Source organism: Prinia subflava, chromosome 13 (genome assembly GCF_021018805.1).
Source record: "Prinia subflava isolate CZ2003 ecotype Zambia chromosome 13, Cam_Psub_1.2, whole genome shotgun sequence".
Lineage (NCBI taxonomy): Eukaryota > Metazoa > Chordata > Aves > Passeriformes > Cisticolidae > Prinia > Prinia subflava.
In genome coordinates, this window is record NC_086259.1 from 19,602,020 (window position 1) to 19,620,842 (window position 18,823).

Here is an 18,823-nt window from a genome sequence, read left to right on the forward strand (position 1 = left end):
TGCACTTCCTTCTCCATTTCCTTTTCAGCTTCCTTCCCCACTTCCTTCTGTTTCCTTCTCCACTTCATTCTCAATTTCCTTCTCCATTTCCTTCTCCTCTCCCTTCTCCATTCCCCCCGTTTCTCCTCTCCGTGTGCTTTAACATGCTTCAAACTGCTGTCAGATGTGTTCTGTGTCTACCCACAAACAGAGGCAGCTCATGCTCCCTTTCCAAATCCATAAACCCCATCATTTGTAATAATAAACATCATTTATTTTAGGATAGAAACGATCCCTGACTGCCCCTGCTTTTCTGTGCTTGGAGAAGTTATTTGGGTCACCAGTGTGTCCTTCAAGGCTGAGAGCTGTGGCAAAGGACAGCACCAAAAACGTGGCTGCAATCAGCCAAAAAGCATTTTCAGGCTGAGGTTTCCCTCAGAACAGTTATTCCTGTCCTGACAGCAGTTTTCCAGTTGTTTTGATCAACAGGAAGCCCTGCAGCAGCTGGAAGTGAACACTTGATCCTCTCCTCTATGGAGGAGGAATTATTGGGGTTTTTTTTGGTTGTTTTTAATCAGTTTGAACAGCTGTGAATCTGAGGCTAGAAGAAGTCTGTCATCAGCTTGAAGCTTTGGTGACAGCACCACAAAGTTGATTTAGAACAGTTGGAACACGTTTTTCTGAATTTGGTCACACGTGGTTTTGAAAATCCCCCTCCGTGGGCTTCTTCCCCAAGGAAGCCAAGTGGCTGTGGAATTCTCCTTCCCTCAGCACTGCCCTCATCAAGATTTTATTTTTAAGAGTGCTCTGAACACTGAGGGTTTTCTGCAGGAGTTGTTTTTTATGGATCCTCCATCACTGCTGCTCCTGTGGATTTAATAAATCCCAGAAAAACGCAGATATCCCGAGTTAGGAAGGACCCACAAGGATCATGAGCCCAGATAAGCCAAGCAGGCAGTGAGAGATGTTCCTCTGCTGCTGTCCCTGGAGAATTCCCAGATTTTCCTCCCCTGGGGTTTCTCCCTCCTGGTGCCTCCAAGCCTGGAGAATTCCCAGATTTCCCTGCCCTGGGATTTCTCCCTCCTCAGGAAGGAATTCTGGAGCAGTTCCCCAGGGCAGCTGCCAGCCCGGGAGTTCCTCCCTCTCCAGGGACATTTTGCACCTTGTTGGTTTTTCGAGCTGTGGTTAACCACAGAGGTTTCCTGGGAAAGCAGGGAGGGAATGTGGCAGGAAAAGGGGATGAAAGGAAAAGCAAACCCCAAACGAGTGGGCTGTAAATATTCCCTGAGGATCTGCAAAGGAGCTGGAGAAACCAGCTTGGTGTTTGCATTGCTCTGAGTTTATCCATGGCTCAGGAGCTTTTTTTTGTGGATAAAAATACAGAATTTTTATGGAGAAGGATCTCTGATCTGAAGGGAAAAGTCTTACCTGAGGGAAGGGAAAACCCTCCAAGTGAGAGCCAGCCTTCCACCTGGTGCTTTGTCAACGTGCTGAGATGTTCCCAAGGATTTTGCAGCTCTTTATCAATCACAGCTCATTCAAGTGGAATTTATTTTCCACCTGGGTTGGATTCCGTGCCAATTCCCTGTTTGAAACAGCACAAATGGGGATTTATTCCATGTCTCACAACAAGGTACCACTTTTCTGCCCCTTTTTTTTTCCTGTAATGAATCCCTGCTCTGAATTCAGCTGGAGCAGAGCAAAAACCACTTCAATTTTGTATTTTCAGTCTCTTCATAAATGATTTTTGCTTGGCTTCTTTTCATGTTTTGACAGCAGTTTGCAAAGTCTAGAAATACAGAATATTTGGATTTAAATTCTGTGCTCAGATGCAATGCTGGTGGTAAATTTTGTTAGATTTGGAAAAATACCCACCATCATTCCAAATATAAATTCTTGTAATCCCTTTCAAGTCTGAGGCTGGATCAATATTTGGTGTTGCTGTTGTGCTGATATTTGATAATTCTATTTACTCAGTACACTTTTCCTCTAAATGGGAAAGAAAACTTTGAGGATTATTTAAAAATTTTTGTGCTATCCAATTTAGCAATCTCATAGATTTATTCAGCACCTTGGCATGAATTTATTCAACTTTTAAGCAAACACAAAACACCCTTCAAATTAAACAGGAAAAAATTCCTGTAACCAAATGCAATTTCTGGCAGCAAGGCAGAGGGAAATGAATTCAGTAGCAACACTTTATGATTTTGAAATTAATTTGAATAATAAATAAGCTGGGCCTGTGTAATACAACCTAAAAGCTGGGAATTCTGGTGGATTTCCCACCCTTGTGGATCTTTTGGCAGGTTCAAGGCTGGGAGCAGAAAGCAGAGCCTCAAATGAGGCTTTTTTATCACCAAAATTAGAGAACTCTGTGGCCAGGCCATCCTTTAGGGGTGTTTATGAGGGCAAATCCAGCAAGGGCAGATCTATGGAATACGGAGGAGTTTAGAGGGAAAAAACTCCTGGAATCTTTGCCCTGTGCTGGGAATTGCTCCGTGCTGAGATGGGCTGTGGAGCTTTCCTGCCTGTGAGGCTCTCTCAGGCCAGTGCAGCTGCTCTGGACCCTGCTCCTCTCCCAGCTCTGCACGTGCCTTTCCTGACTCCAGGAATTAATTCGGATTTTCCCTCCCCAGCCTCGTTCCTGGTAGACAGCGAATTTGTACAGAGATTTTCCTTGGGAGTTTCAGTCACTTTTACCTCCTCCTGCTTTTCCTTGGGAAGTGAGGGAGTCAGGCCTGCAGGAGGAATTTCCTCTGGGGAGGAGCTGATTTTACTCGTGCTGTTCTCACTTCACCCAAAACAGGGGAAAATCAGCATTTTTAGGCCTTATCCTGCTCCAACTGGGAAATTCCAAGGACAAAACCCACGGGTGATTCCACCCCCCTTTACCCCAACAGCTCTGGCACTCCAGAGCTCCCTCCTGTCTTTTCCAAGCTCATCCTGGTGTCTCTGCAGCTCCCTATTCCCAAAATCTCCCCGTTGGGATGAGCCTTCCACAGCTTCAGGTCGGTGCCAGACTCTGCATTTATTTCCTTTATTTGGAGCTGGTTCTTTTCCTGGGAAGGGAGAGGGAATAATTGCCTCGGTGCCACTCATGATTTTGTAGATCTTTATCCTAATTGAATTATTTCAGCTTCCTCATTAGGCTGCATGGAGACTCTTGATGTTATTTTTGGTGCCTTTGTGAGCGTGTTCCCATTCCCACTGTCACAGAGCCCACATCCATGTGGATTTTGCTCTGGAATTTTTTCCACTGGTACTCACAAAAACTTTATATTTGTATCACAAGCTCGCATTCTCTTGGTTACACCAATAAAAAGCACATTTGGATTGATTCCTGCTGTCCTGTTCCCCTTTGCAGGGCACTGATTCCCTCCAATCAGCAATCCAGCCAGAAATGCAGATAGAACACGGAGCCATCCAAATCCAGTGAGAGGAATGAGGAATGTTGGGGAGCTGGCAGTGAACTCCAGCCAGAAACGGAGAGGGAAGGGCTGGAAAAACCTCCCAGCCCTCAGAACCTCCAGCCATGCCCTGCTCGGCCTCACCTGGGATAATTCCAGCTTCAACCACAGCTGCAGCACCACACCAAACCCAATCCTGGCCTTCAAAACAGAACAAAAACCCCCGTGGGCTGCACTAAAATCCACTCAGAGGGGACAAAAATCTTTTGAGAGGGAGAGGAGGAACTCTCCTGCATCCAAACTGTGAGACTGCAGCCCTGGGTCCCTGCTGTGAAAATGGAATGTCTGCAGATGTCCGGGGGTATTGCTGCCCTGCAGGACCTGCTTGGCCACCTCGAGAAAGTTCCAGATATTTTTCACTGTTGGAACAGCCTTTTTTTTTATTTGTTATGGTGTTTATAACAAAAAAAAAGGAAAATATTTAAAAAAAGGAAAAATCCCTTGACAGCAAGTCTTGGCCTTTTGCTGGTGTTTTCTGTTCAGTGTCATGAAAACTGTATTTGCAGAAGACTAACACTTTTGTTTGTACTGTTGCTTAACTACTTTTCTAGGGGAAAATGCTTTAAAAATGCTGTAATTACGCATTTCTAATGAAAAATAAATGTGTATTTATGAATAGTGCAGCTCTAAGTTGCTCTGCCTTGGGAATGAGTCCGGGCTGGCTGGGCAGGAATGTTGTCCTGGAGGAGCTGAGGATGGATCCACACTCAGCCTCCAAGGAAAAACTCAATCTCAGACCATCTTGTTATTTAAATTCCCAATCCCAGACCATTTTATTATCTAAATTCCCAATCCCAAACCATTTTATTATCTAAATTCTCAATCTCAGACCATCTTGTTATCCAAATTCCCAATCTCAGACCATTTTATTATCTAAATTCCCAATCTCAGACCATTTTATTATCTAAATTCTCAATCTCAGACCATCTTGTTATTTAAATTCCCAATCTCAGACCATTTTATTATCTAAATTCCCAATCCCAGACCATTTTATTATCTAAATTCCCAATCTCAGACCATTTTATTATCTAAATTCCCAATCCCAGACCATTTTATTATCTAAATTCCCAATCCCAGACCATTTTATTATCTAAATTCCCAATCTCAGACCATCTTGTTATCCAAATTTCCAATCTCAGACCATTTTATTATCTAAATTCCCAATCTCAGACCATTTTATTATCCAAATTCCCAATCCCAGACCATTTTATTATCTAAATTCCCAATCCCAGATCATTTTGTTCCCAGTGCAAGAAAAAAATGGGAGAGTTGAGTTTTTGAGAGTGCAAAATGTAACGAATTTATGAGATAATTTTATGTAATGTGAACAATTCTGAGGTGTCTCCCTTTCAGCATCCAAGATCCAGGTGAAATCCCCTTTCCTCTGAAAATTCTGGGAAATTTAATACGGATTTTGACAAGGCACCATTGTCCTATTTGCTAATCCTGAGTGCAAAGGAAACCTGTCTGCTGTCACCTGGTTATTTTAATGATGCATGGTTTGGAAAATAGGGTTTGGAAAATAAGAGTTTGGGAAATAAGAGTTGGGGAAATAAGAGTTTGGGAAATAAGGTTTGGAAAACAGAGTTTGGAAAATAAGAGAGGGAGGTGCTGCTTTGTGTCCAATTTCCAGCTCATTTCCCAATACATGGCTCATAATGCATTTAATGAATTGATAAATGAGGTATGGCCACAAATCCCACATGTTCGAATCCAGGATAACTTGAATTTTTATTTTTTTGTCGCCAAAGGAAGGGTTAAGCACCTCCCAGCTTCTGGGAATGTTGTCCCTGGTAAATGTTCCACTTTCTGTAAATTCCTCCTTCTCTTTAGGACGTTTCTTGACACAGGAGCAGAATGCAGCCGACCACAGCTTGTGGAGCTGGGGGTCTGCAGCAGGAATTTGGCTGCTCCCAGCTCCTTTTTGAGTGGTGTTCCTCAGCCTGGGGGATCTTTGAAGAGCTTGGCACCCAAAGAGAGGCCTAAAAATAAAGCATTTTAATAATCATGGAATCATGGAATGGTTTGGGTGGGAAGGAATCCTAGGGATCGTCCAAATCCTCCCTCCAGCTTCCACCAGCCCAGGTTATTCCAGCCTGGCCTTGGACACTTCCAGGGATGGGGCAGCCAAAACTTTTCTGGAAATCCATTCCAGAGCCTCACAGGGAGCAATTCCTTCCCTACATCCCTCCATCCCTGCCCTCAGTGGGAATCCATTCCCTCTCAGGCTGAGTTGGGAATTCCCTTCTATTCCTCTGGTTTCTGGTGAACTCAGAATTTTGTTCTCTTTGCATTTTCCAGCTGAGGTTCAGGAGAAGGTTGAGCTCAGGAGACTTCGGCACTGAGCCAGGAATTCTGGTGAGTATTCCCTGTCCCTGCTCCCTCTCTGGGGGTTTGATCTCCTTGTCCAGGCAGGAAATATCTCCAGGAATGCTGGATTGCTCTCCTTGTCCAGGAAATATCTCCAGAAATGCTGGATTGATCTCCTTGTCCAGGAAATACTTGGATTATCTCCTTGTCCAGGCAGGAGATGTCTCCAGGAATTCTGGATTGATCTCCTTGTCCAGGCAGGAAATATCTCCAGGAATTCTGGATTGATCTCCTTGCCCAGGCAGGAAATGTCTCCAGGAATTCTGGATTGATCTCCTTTTCCAGGAAATATCTCCAGGAATTCTGGATTGATCTCCTTGTCCAGGCAGGAAATATCTCCAGGAATGCTGGATGGGTTTTCCAGGCATCACAGGCTGTGTCCCCAACAAATAAATGATGCCCAAAATGATTATTTCAGGGATTAAATCCTTCCTGGGGATGTCTGTGAGGTTCTGTGCAGGGTGAAGGCGCCTTCACCTCGAGGTTTTACCAAAACCATCCCCAAAAGAGGAAGAAATCCTGAAAGTTTTGGAAGTTAAGGAAAGCAGGGGCTCCTGGGGGTCCTGAGGGTTTGCCTGGCTCTGAGTTTGGGGGGTTGCTGTTGGTCCAGCAGGGATGTGGCTCCATCCTCGAGGACAATTTTCAGTAAATCACCTAGAAACAATCCATTTACATCTCCTGGCACTCCCACTCTCTGCCTTTTTTACTGATGAGATTCCTTTTCCCTCAGCAAACCTTCCAACATCCTCATTTTCACTGTTCCTTTCCTCCTCACGCCGCTTCTGTCTGGGAATTTAGATAATAAAATGGTCTGAGATTGGGAATTTAGATAATAAAATGGTCTGAGATTGGGAATTTAGATAATAAAATGGTCTGGGATTGGGAATTTAGATAATAAAATGGTCTGGGATTGGGAATTTAGATAATAAAAAGGTCTGAGATTGGGAATTTAGATAATAAAATGGTCTGGGATTGGGAATTTAGATAATAAAATGGTCTGGGATTGGGAATTTAGGCTTCTTCAGGGGACATCTCTGGTGGGGTTGGATCAGCTCCTTGTTTTCTTGGAATTCATCTCATGCCCTGCAGAACCCCGTTTTCCTGGGATGATTTTGGTGAGAGCAAGATGTTCATGTTTAGATTTTTTGGGGGCCTCTAGTGGCCCTACTTGGCCCTGTTGGTTATTTTAAATATTCAGTTCACTAAAGCCACACCCATTTATCCTGATTTTTACTGGAATTCTCTTAGTGGACCATTTTTAAGACCCTTCAGATCATTTAATCTTGAATCCTGCCTGGAAAGAAGAATCCTTAAGGGTTTTCTGATTAAAATATTCTGGTTTGACAGATTGTACAGCAAGAAATCAGGCTCAGAAAAGTGAGGGATGTGCGGAATTTCTTTCCTGCCTTTTCTTCCTTTTTTTCCCTGTTAGTTTTATGCATTTTGTCTTGCAAAACAAATCTATAAAACCCATCACCCTTCTGTGACCCAAATAAACGGGAGTGTCCTCCGGAGCTGCATTTTCAGGCGTTCCAGCACTGACACTTTGCCTGAAAATCAAAGAATTCCATCCAAAAAAGCTGCTCTGGTGCTCTTCTCCATGGTGGAGATCCTCCAGTGGCCCTGGATTTTATTATCCAATTCCATGGATATGGAGTTTCCTGTTAGAAAAACACCAGGAGAAAACCAATCCCTACACAAAAAACCAAAAAAACCCCGAATCACAGCAGGATCTCCAAACTCCTGTCAGCAATTCAGTTTTCCTGCCGAATTCCCGATTATCCCAGCACTGCAAATTTGGAGCTGGAGCTGAAATTCAGCAGGAGCTGTTTCCCATTATCTGGGATAAGAATGTTCCTTTCATTGCTGGTGATCCCAAAGCTCTGGTGGGAGCTCGGCTGCTTCGGAGGAGCCCTCGGCAGTCAGAGCTCATTTCCTGGGATGAGCTGGGAAAAATGGGATAATAGAGCTGGGAAAAACAGGATTATTGAGCTGGGAAAAAGGGAATTATTGAGCTGGGAAAAATGGGATAATGGAGCCGGGAAAAGGGAATTATTGAGCTGGGAAAAAGGGAATTATTGAGCTGGGAAAAACAGGATTATTGAGCTGGGAAAAGGAGGATCATTGAGCTGGGGAAAATGGGATCATGGAGCTGGGATAAACAGGATTATTGAGCTGGGAAAAATGGGATCATGGAGCTGGGAAAGACGGAATCATTGAGCTGGGAAAAAAGGGAATCATTGAGCTGGGAAAAACAGGATTATTGAGCTGGGAAAAAGGGAATCATGGAGCTGGGAAAAAGGGGATATATTTATATATAAATATTTACAATATATAAGATATAATGTATACTTTATATAGACACACACCATATATACAACATCCATATATATTTTTATATATGCACTATGTATAGTATATATATTTCTTTTTATGTTAATACACCATTTATTCATTCATTCATTTATTTTTTTTTATTTCATATACATTTTTATGTGCAGTTTTATATACCTATATTTTTATATGTTTATTTACATATCTATCTTTATATATTTATATAATATATAAATATATATTTATATTTATATTTTATATATTTATATATAATATATAAATACATTTTGTATATTATATAGAATATATAATAATATACATCTATATATGATATATAAAAATATAATATATATAATATATAATATATAATATATATTTTATATAAATATATTTTACATTTATACATTCATATTTAGATTGTATTTTTAAATTTAATTTTTATTTTTATTTCTTTATATTTCTTTATATTTATTTTTAATAGATATTTCTATCTTTATAAACCCCATGCTCTGCTGCATCCAGAATTCCATTAATCAGTAAAAACTAAAGCAACTTTAGCCCTTAATTCCATGCCCAGGGAAGATGTGCATGAAGTTTGTACTGGGCTGATTTACCCCAAACCCCGCAGTTGGGAATGAGAGCGTTTGATGTTAATTAGGAACATTTTTAATTAGGAACATTTCAGGCCATCAGCAGATTTTTCCCACGTGGCAGCGGAACCAAAGCTCCCTCGGGAAGCGCTCAGGTGATGTCCCCGGGAATTCTGCCTGGGCTGGAGCAGCCACTCCCCCTTTGGTGCTTTTTCTCCCCAAAATTCCCTCTCGGGGGCAGCTCGGGGGCTTTGATCAGCCCCATCCGATGGGACCGGTCCAGCCCCGGGAACGCCGCGCGCTCCTTGGGGACATTGGGGACATCTCCTTGCACAATCCCTGCCATTTTCCAGCCGTGCCATTGCTCAATCCTCCCTCCGCTCCCTTCATCCCCCTGCTCTCATGGGCTCCCTGCTCTCCTCAGCAAAAGCGGCGGAGAAATTAAAAAAAATAAATGAAAAGCAATCCAAATGTTGGGGGAAGAGGAGGCGGGAGGAATCCAGGGAAAACCGAGGCAAAGAAAACCAACCGAGGAAGGGTTTGTTGGTTGGGTTGGATCCCTCCCTCCTTTTCCATGCTCAGGTTGCCTTTCCCTGCTCTCTGCAGCCCAGGGAGGGAATTCCTGGGAAGTTCTCATTTTCTGGCATAAAACAATTCCCCAAATTCCCTCATTTATCCCAGGAGCAGCAGCGCCGGAGGTAGGCACGGGCGAGGCGGACGGGAGAGGCTTGGGGGGGATTTTCCATCCTTTTTTCTTTTTCCTTTCCCGTTTCGTTTCTCCCTTGCTGGGTTTTGAAGGAGTCTGTAAACATCTGGGGGGATTACATCTGGTTTGGGTTCTGCCTGGAATTCCTGGGAGTTTCGTTCCGATGAGCGTTAGAACGAAAGCAGCAGCTCCTCTGGCAGGTTCTGCCTCGGGATTTTCCAAAAATAAACTGTGCATCCCCACACTTCCCCCTCTGACACTTCCCTGAGTTTTCATGGAAGTTTTCTTGTGTGGCAAAGAGCTCAGTGAACCTTGGGTTCAGTGACAAGAACGATTCCTTTTTATTTTCTGTATTGTAAATGGTGGAATGTCTTAATTTTCCTGCCAGAAAATCGGGTTTGTAGGAATATTCCCTGAAAAACTTTGGAATGTCTTTGCATGGATTGACAGTTTTCCATGCTGATCCTTTCTTTGAGCAAATGCAACACTCCTGGCACCGATCAAATCCATTAATAGGAAGTGGTTGAACGCTTTGAGGCGGCGTTTTTGTGTTTGGTTTTGGTTTTATTTGGGATTTACCTGTGTCATTCCCTGCTCCGATCCCACTGGAATCCCAGCTCTGTGCTGCACAGGGATCCTTGGATCTGGGATTCCTCAGGCTCCGGGCTCCAAGTGCAGATCTTTGCAGCTTTAATCCGTGTCCAAATTCATCAAATTGAGGGGAAATTGAAAATCTCACGACTGGAATTTCGCTGTTGGGAAGGAAAATTGGGGAAAAGCTCTTGAGTTTGGGCAGGGCAGGAATGGCAGGGAGTTCAAGCCAGGAAATCCAGGCGGGAATTGAGGCAGAGGGATTGGCAGTGTGTGCAGGGGGAGCAATGCCCAAGGAACCCTGGAGTGGGGAGTCCTCATCTCCAGCTCCCTCTGCCACGGCCAAATGTCACCAAATGCAGCCCACGGGAATGGGAATGGGACGGGAATGGGAATGGGAATGGGAATGGGGATGGGAATGGGAATGGGAATGGGAATGGGAATGGGAATGGGAATGGGAATGGGAATGGGGACAGGAATGGGAATGGGAATGGGAATGGGAATGGGAATTGGAACAAGGACAGGAATGGGAATGGGAATGGGAATGGGAATGGGAATGGGAATGGGAATGGGAATGGGAATGGGAATGGGAATGGGAATGGGAATGGGAACAAGGACAGGAATGGGAATGGGAATGGGAACGGGAATGGGAACGGGAATGGGAATGGGAATGGGAATGGGAATGGGAATGGGAATGGGAATGGGAATGGGACAGGAATGGGAATGGGAATGGGAATGGGAATGGGAATGGGAATGGGAATGGGAATTGGAACAAGGACAGGAATGGGAATGGGAATGGGAATGGGAATGGGAATGGGAATGGGAATGGGAATGGGAATGGGAATGGGAATTGGAACAAGGACAGGAATGGGAATGGGAATGGGAATGGGAATGGGAATGGGAATGGGAATGGGAATGGGAATGGGAACAAGGACAGGAATGGGAATGGGAATGGGAACGGGAATGGGAACGGGAATGGGAATGGGAATGGGAATGGGAATGGGAATGGGAATGGGAATGGGACAGGAATGGGAATGGGAATGGGAATGGGAATGGGAATGGGAATGGGAATGGGAATGGGAATGGGACAGGAACGGGAATGGGAATGGGACAGGAATGGGAATGGGAATGGGAATGGGAATGGGAATGGGAATGGGAATGGGAATGGGAATGGGAATGGGAATGGGAACAGGGACAGGAATGGGAATGGTGCGTGGCAGCCTGGGCTGGGTGTGCAAGGCTGATCCCAAGGGATGCCCCTGGATCCACACGGTCCAGAGTCCCTGGATCCATTCCCAGGCTCTGTCACAGAACGTTCCCTCTGTTCCCTCCCTGGGCCAGAAAGCACCACCCAGTGATGGGAAATATCCTAAATGTGGAGAATCAGGAATCATTCCGCTTGGAAAGGACCTTCAGGGCCATCAAGTCCAACCATCCCCCAGCACTGCCAAGGCAGGGCTGGCCAACCCTTCTGGGGAAAACATTGTTCCTAATATTGAGGAGATAAAAGTCTTGCTCACATGAAGTTCTCCAAGCAGTTGGGCTAAAAATGCTTTTTCCTGGGTTCTGACCTGACAAATGATGGGTCCTCGTGGCCCTTGTTTGTGGGGGACAGCAAATTTCTGGCTGGAAACCCCCAGACTGATTGACACTGTAATAAAAATTACAGTGAGATAAAAGCAATTTTTAAAAGCCTTGAAACCCTTGGGGGCTGGTTTCTGAAAGTCCAGAATAAAAAATATCGTAATTAAAAAGAGTTTTCCTACAGCACAGAGTTAATAAGCAGAGAACAGAAAACTCTGATTTTTCTCCTGAAATGCCCCCTTCCCTCTTCCCTTTGTCCCTGGGATTTTGGTGGGTGGCAAAGACCAGAAAACTCTGATTTTTCTCCTGAAACGCCCCCTTCCCTCTTCCCTTTGTCCCTGGGATTTTGGTGGGTGCTGACCAGACAGACCCTTCCAGCAAAAGGAGGGTTAAACTCCTGGAGAAAGGGGGTGGAGAGGGAATCCCAGCTTGGAACTTGAGACTTTCCAGCTGAGAAAGAAAGATTTGGAGATGCAGACGTAATCCCAGAGCTCTGCAATCAGCTCCCTGTCAAAGGAAGTGGGGAAAAGCACAGGAAAAAGTGCCCAGGCGGGCTGGGTGCAGGGCAGGACACGGAGCAGCAGGGCCACCTCCTCCTCGGGGTGAGTTTGGGAAAACTTCCCATCTAAACATTGGAAAAGGGTTGGAAGATTGGGAATGGCTCTGTGGGAAGGTCAGGAGCGGAGGTGAACTCGGGTTTTTGGGACCTGGTGCTGTGGGTGATCTCTGAATTCAGTTTTCCCGCAGCCGGGCTGCAGGGATGAGCTGGGGGCTCTGCAGCAGAACCTCTGCTCTTCCCTCTGTAAATCCAAATTTTGTAAATCCAAAAGTCCCCGTGAGCCGCCCAGGACTGCAAACAAACCCATGGAGTGGGAATGCAGATTTGTGAGGATTCCATCTCAAAATGGGAGCGTTTGGATTTGCGTGGCTTTAACTCCTGCAGCGTGAGCTGCTGTCCTTATCTGCCTGCTCCAGCTGCGGGATTCCAGGTAATCCCTGCGTCCAGGATGGGCTTTCCCGAACTTTGGAGCATCCTGGTGGGGCTCCACACTTTGTCTGCTGCCTGTGGGATGCTCCACAGGCACTGCCCTGAGTGTGGGGGGCTTGTGCTCCGGAGGATCCAAGGATTTTCTGACGGATCCAGACACGGGACGGGTGGGAAGAGGGAAGAGGTGCTGCAGCCTCGCTCCTCCACGGGAGTTTCCAAGCCTGCCAGGTGCATGGGGATGGGATGTCCCAGCTGGGGTGTGATTTATTGCAGCGTTATTCTGAATATTATTACTATTAATGAACAATAATTAATATTTATGGAGCAGCTGATGGTTAACGCGCTCGGCTCCCCGAACCGCCCCACGCTGGGTTTTGTGGGGATGTGTTTGTGAAATGCCTGTTTTCCATTACGAAGCTGGGAGATAAACGAAGATGACAGTCACATTTTCCTAACATAAATTTCCCCCTTTCCCCGTCCTCCTTGGAAACCATAAATTCCAGCAGCCTGGCTGCCTGCTCCAGACATCAAAAGGCCCCGGGTTTACAAGCCCTGCTCGCCCGGGTCAGGTCCTGTGCAGGAGAGACCCAGATGATCCAAATCAGCCACATGACAGCAGAAAGCTGGGCTGGGGAGCAGAGGGAAAGGAGGAAGCTGGACATGGTGGGAGGGGAAGGAAAATCTCCTGAGAGGACTTGTCTCAGCTGATGCACTTCAGGTGGTGGGGAGAGATTTTCCTGCTTTTTCTGGCCAGCCAGCATCTTCCTGTTTTCCTGCTCCTGCCCTAAATGTTTGCAGCCCTCAGAACTCAACCTCTGGAGCTCCAGCTCGTGTCCAAGCTGTTGTCTCATCACATCTCCGTGAGTGAAACCTCCTTTGCTCTTGGCCTCGCTGGACGCTGCCTTTGCCCGGAGCAGATCCATTCACAAACTTCCTCTCCTTGGCTCGTTCCCCCCTGTCACATCAAACTCTCATCAGGACTTTTGCTGTCCTCAGCCCAGATCCTGCTCTCGTTTAAAGCTGCTCCTGCTGCCCCTTGTCCTTGGCAGGACCAAAATCTCAATGGGAACAGTGAAAATGCAGAATTCCGATGATTTCAGTGCTTCCTTTAGTCCCATTCCCTGTTTCCCTGGACCTTGTGTCCCTCTGAGCTTGGATCATCCTTCCTTACGCAGCACCTGCCCCCTTTTTGTGGGATATTTAGGAGTATTTCATCCCTGAATTTCAGCTGTCACCAGCTCAGAGCTCTGGATCAGTGATATTTCTCTTTTTATTATAATTATGCTAAGATTAAACATAATTACCTCAGAATTATGACACTGAATAAACCCAAGGCTCGAGTTACAGATGGGAAACCTTGTTCTGGCTTTTGCTCTTTTTAAAAACTTCCCTGTGCCTTGAAGAGCAGCTCAAACCAACTGAGCTCTTGAAATAAATCCTTTTTTACATCTTCAACCTGCTGAGTCCTCATCAATGCAGGGAAACCTTCAGTAACCAACATCCCACAGGATGAGAACAAAGAATCCTGGAGCACATTCCCAGCTCTTCCCTGCCTTCCTTCTTAATATTTGCCCTAAATAAATTCAGTTTCTAAATAATAATAATGATAATAATGATAATAATGATAATGATAATAATAATAATAGTCACAATAATAATAACAATAAAAGTAAAAAGAAATTTTTTTAAAAAAAATTAAGAGGAAAAAATGGTAGTTCTACATTGTGGGGCAGTGTCTGTCCAGCAAGTCTGAGCTGCTGTCCTCGTGTGTCTGGAAAATGTCTATTTATATCCAGTGTGCAGAGGCTTTTCCCAGTTTCCAGAGGGGGATTTGCTGCTCTGGGCCCTCCTGGCAGGGCTGGGCTGAGTCACCCTCCTGCTAGGAACACAAATTTGGGATTTCTTTTGCACTTGCCGCCTCCTTTCCTGCTGGGTTTGAATTCCCTGGGTTTATGGCAGGGAGGTGAAGCCAAGGCCAGCTCCACGCCCTGGACTCCTCCCGGAGCTCTGGGCTGAGATTTCACCTCGTTCACCCTTCGGAGGGCAGGGGATGGAGTGCAGGCCTCCAAACCCCCTGTTCCCGTGATTTTTGTGTCTTTTCTCATCATTTACAGTTCTCTTATCCCTTCTTGGTCTGGTCTAGTCCATTCTCCTATGTTAAAAATCCACTTTCAGTTTGGTTTGATTTCATTTCGTGTGTTCCCAGAACAGAATGTTTCCCTTCAAGCTGTGCAAGCTTCCCCTCAATTAACTGAATTCCCTTTTTATCTGCATTCCCTGCTCCTGTTTCACTCAGGGATGAGCCAGGAGTGTTTCGGTTCTATCTCAGAATTCAGGTTATTCAGGTTATCCTCAGCTTCACTCCTCCTCCTTGCCCCTGGACTCTTCAGTTTGGTCTCGTCTCTGTGGAAGAGCTGAGCTCCTTTTCACCCCCAGACACTTGGAGGATTTCCACCCACACAGAACCAGGTCTAAAATCCATTTTTTTCCCTCAGGCATCTCTCTTAAACCCAGACACAAAATCCACTTTTTCCTCAGCCTCCTCTTTTAACTGAGGTATAAAATTCACTCTTTTCCCTCAGCCCCCTCTCTTAAACCAGGTCTAAAATCCACTCTTCTCCCTCATCCACCTCTTTTAACCTAGACATAAAATCCCCTCTTTTTCCTCATCTACCTCTTTAAGCCAGACATCAAATCCTTACTCTTCCCTCATCCACCTCTTTTAGCCCAGATTTAAAATCCACTTTTTCCTCACCCATCCCTTTTAAACCAGACGTAAAATCCACTCTTCTCCCTCACCCATCCCTTTTAACCCAGATATAAAATCCCCACTTTTCCCTCAACCACTTCTTTTAAACCAGACATGAAATCCACTCTTTTTCTTCACCCACCTCTTTTAACCCAGATATAAAATCCCCTCTTTCTCCTCACCCATCCTTTTTAGCCTAGACATAAAATCCATCTTTTTCCTCATCCACTTCTTTTACCCCAGATATAAAATCCCCACTCTTTTTCCTCATCCCCTTCTTTTAACCCAGACATAAAATCCACTTTTCCCTTCACCCATCCCTTTTAACCCAGACATAAAATCCACTTTTCCCTTCACCCATCCCTTTTAACCCAGACATGAAATCCACTCTTCTTCCTTACCCATCCCTTTTAACCCAGATATAAGATCCCTACTTTTCCTTCAAAAAAAAAGTGGATTTTAACCCAGACGTAAAATCCACTTTTCCCTCACCCATCCCTTTTAACCCAGACATGAAATCCCCTTTTTTTCCCTTGGCCAGCCCCTTTTCCCTGTTCATGGATGTTCCCCTGCCCTCGGTGCTCAGCCCTGGGGTGAGGATTTGGCTGCTGCTCCTCTCTCATCCCGTGGCTCAGCATTCCCATCTCCTGCTGCCCTTCCCAGCCCAGACTGGGATCTCTCCTGCTCTCAGCATTCCCATCTCCTGCTGCCCTTCCCAGGACTGGGATCTCTCCTGAGGAGCTTTCTCCTTCCTGAGCCTGCCAAGAGCTCCTGCTGGGGACACACGGAGCGTGGCAGGGCCTGACCTTTGGGAAAGGGGAGAAATAAAGCAAACAAAACAAGGAACAGCTCTGCAAGTGCCAGAAGCGAAAGTCAGTGCAGATAGCAAGTTTGGGTTGTTTTTTTTTTTTCTTTTTCTATTTTTAATCAGCTCACTTTCATTTTTCTCCAGAACCAGTGGAAAGGATGAGTTTCTGGATAAGGAAAAGTGACTGAACTTGTGCTGAGACAGAAATAATCTGAGTAATCAGTGCAGGGACACAAAGCTACGTGAGCACTGAGCTGGAGTTTGGGCAAATCTCTCTTTGTCTGGGACATTTTCCTGCTTTTGCAGAGAGCTCCAGCCCCAAATCCAATCTCAGGGCAGTGTTATTACAAGAATTCATCTTTGAAACCCCAGCAGAATTTGTTTGGATTGCTAATTTCCTCGAGGCCTCGGGATATGCTGCAGTGGAGGAAATCCACGGGTTAGCACACAAGGTATCCAGTTGCAGGGTCTCTGAGGGGTGGGAAATCACTTCCCAAACCTGCCTAATAGTCCTGGGGTGGAGAAATTATTAGTGCTAATTACACCCTGAACCAACAAAGCATCAAAGCGGATCCCAGCCAGGGATGTGGGTGCTGAAAGAGCAGGAAAATGGATGGGAGAGTGGGGAGATAAAGGCTCCACGCTGCTCTTGTTGTGTTTTGTAGAGCCACACCAGTGCCTAAATTACATTTCTTTCAGCAAAGATCTTAATGAGGAGCTTGTAATTGCCAACGTGGAGGAGCCGTGTGTGGCTTTCCTCCAGCTCTCTGCTTTTTGGGACCCTTGGAAAGGTGGGAACCAGCTCGTTCTTACCTTCAGGCTGACCTTGGAGCTCCTGGCCTGTGGAATTAAAGGGGCTCTGGATGTGACAGTGCCAGTCCTTGCTGTCCCCTCCACAGGGACGTGGTGCCACAGCTGCTCCTCCACCCCTGAGGTCGTGGACAGGGCTTGGACACTCCCAGAGCTCCAGGGCAGCCACAGCTCCTCTGGGAAATCCATCCCCACCCTCCCAGGGAGAAATGATGGGAATTGCTGATGGCTCTGTCCTCAGAGAGCCCAAATCACCACCCAGGGCAGCTTAAATCTGCCAAATACCCCAGGAGAGACGGGAAACTCAGGGGTAGGGAAGCCTGAACTTCCTGACTCAGACAGAGAGAATATTCCTGGAGAATTTGGATTGAATCCTGCAGGAACGCTTGCTGTGGGTGCTGTCCCTCCCCTGGGTGAGCCAGAGGGGTCAGACACCTCCAGGACAGCTCCAGATCAGCATCCAGAGGGGCTGAGGGTCCAGCAGGGACACTCTGGGCTGTCCCTGTGGGTGACAGTCCCTGGGAGCAGCAGCAGCTCGTGCTGAACCCATCCCCAGATGGGACATTCCCAAAGGAAAGGCATCTGCCCTGGAAAACCTGGATTTTCCGAGGGGGAGATGAGGAGCAGTCCTGAGCCAGTGGAGGTTCTGTGCTCACCTCTCTGGTCTCTTGAAATCCACATCCCAGGGAGAATCCTGGAGAATTTAACAGAAATCTCTTCCCACTTTTCCCAACCCTCCTTCCCTGATTGAATGTTTGAGGTGCAGCTTTGTCCCAGACAAACCAGGTTAACACACAGCCCAATTCTGATCCTTCTCCCCAGGAATTTGGGCTGTTCCACTTGGAAAAACAGGATTCCCTTCAGGAAACCCCTTCAGGAGTGAGAGACCTGCAGAGCCCTCAGCCCCCAGGGCCTCAAGGTTAGTGGATTTTCTGTTGCATCCTTTTAAAAACCATTGGAGCTGCAGCAGGATGGGAAATGATTGTGGAGGATAAAAACCCCCTGCAAGGAACCTCGCAAGGATATGGAAAAATGTTTCCAAATACAAGGTAAGCAGAGGAATCTGAATTTTCCCTGATTTATTCTTTCTCCACCATCCTGCATGGAAGAGCAGCCTAGGCTTGTTTGCACCTTGAGAAATCTTTGGGGTTTTTTCCTAATGACTTGAATTTGTATAAATTTGCAGTATCACCAAGGACAGGGTAAGGAGGAGCAAATCCTGAGCTGGGTGTTAATTATTGTCCTGTTCAAGTTTGCTGTTGAGCTCATGTTAATTGTGTTTAATCCCAGCTTAAAGGACAGGTTTCAGCCAGGAATGAGGGAATTCCCTGAGTCTCTTCCCAGTGCTGGGTTTTCCTTGCTCAAGGGCTGCACTCAGATCACCAGAGTTGAGATTTTCTCTTATTTCCTATTTTATCCACAACATTTCAGAAGATGCAGTGCAGAAAAAGGAGGATTTCATGCAAATGAAGGGGTGAGGAGGAGAAAACCCAAATTGTTTTGGCTCTGGGAACTCCCAGGGTTTCCCTCTCCAGCCTGTGGAGACGGGGAAGGGAAAAGAAGCAGGAAAGGAAAATCCCAGGCAGGGAAGGCACTCGAAAGCCTTTCCCATCCCTCCCTCCCCTCTTGTGCAGCACCTCCCACTCCAGGGTAGGAAAAGCACAAAAAGTCAGGAAATGGTGAGGACAGAATTAGTTTTTAATTTGCTTTCCTCACGTTTTAATAATCCCCGATGCTGTTAATAATACCTTTATATTCCTCTCAAGAACAGAACTAATAAATTTCCTTTTTTTTCTAAGGTAGTGCTTGTTCAGGGGGTTAAGATTTCTCCCAGGTGTTATTCCAAA

At 45.8% G+C, this 18,823-nt stretch overlaps 2 protein-coding genes across 2 annotated transcripts in view; both read left to right on the forward strand.

Moving 5' to 3' along the window:
* BANP (BTG3 associated nuclear protein) overlaps positions 1–4,064 on the forward strand; it is a 123,164-nt gene extending 119,100 nt beyond the window's left edge. The window contains exon 13 of the mRNA XM_063410780.1: positions 3,344–4,064. Coding sequence (XP_063266850.1) covers positions 3,344–3,415 — 72 coding nt within the window. The 3' untranslated portion in view covers positions 3,416–4,064. The remainder of the gene's footprint in view (positions 1–3,343) is intronic.
* An 8,029-nt stretch (positions 4,065–12,093) lies between these two features.
* The window catches only part of ZNF469 (zinc finger protein 469), a 176,302-nt gene continuing 169,572 nt past the window's right edge, over positions 12,094–18,823 (forward strand). Inside the window, exons 1-2 of the mRNA XM_063410759.1 lie at positions 12,094–12,223; positions 17,799–17,895. The gene's annotated coding sequence lies outside the window, so the exon portion shown is untranslated. The remainder of the gene's footprint in view (positions 12,224–17,798; positions 17,896–18,823) is intronic.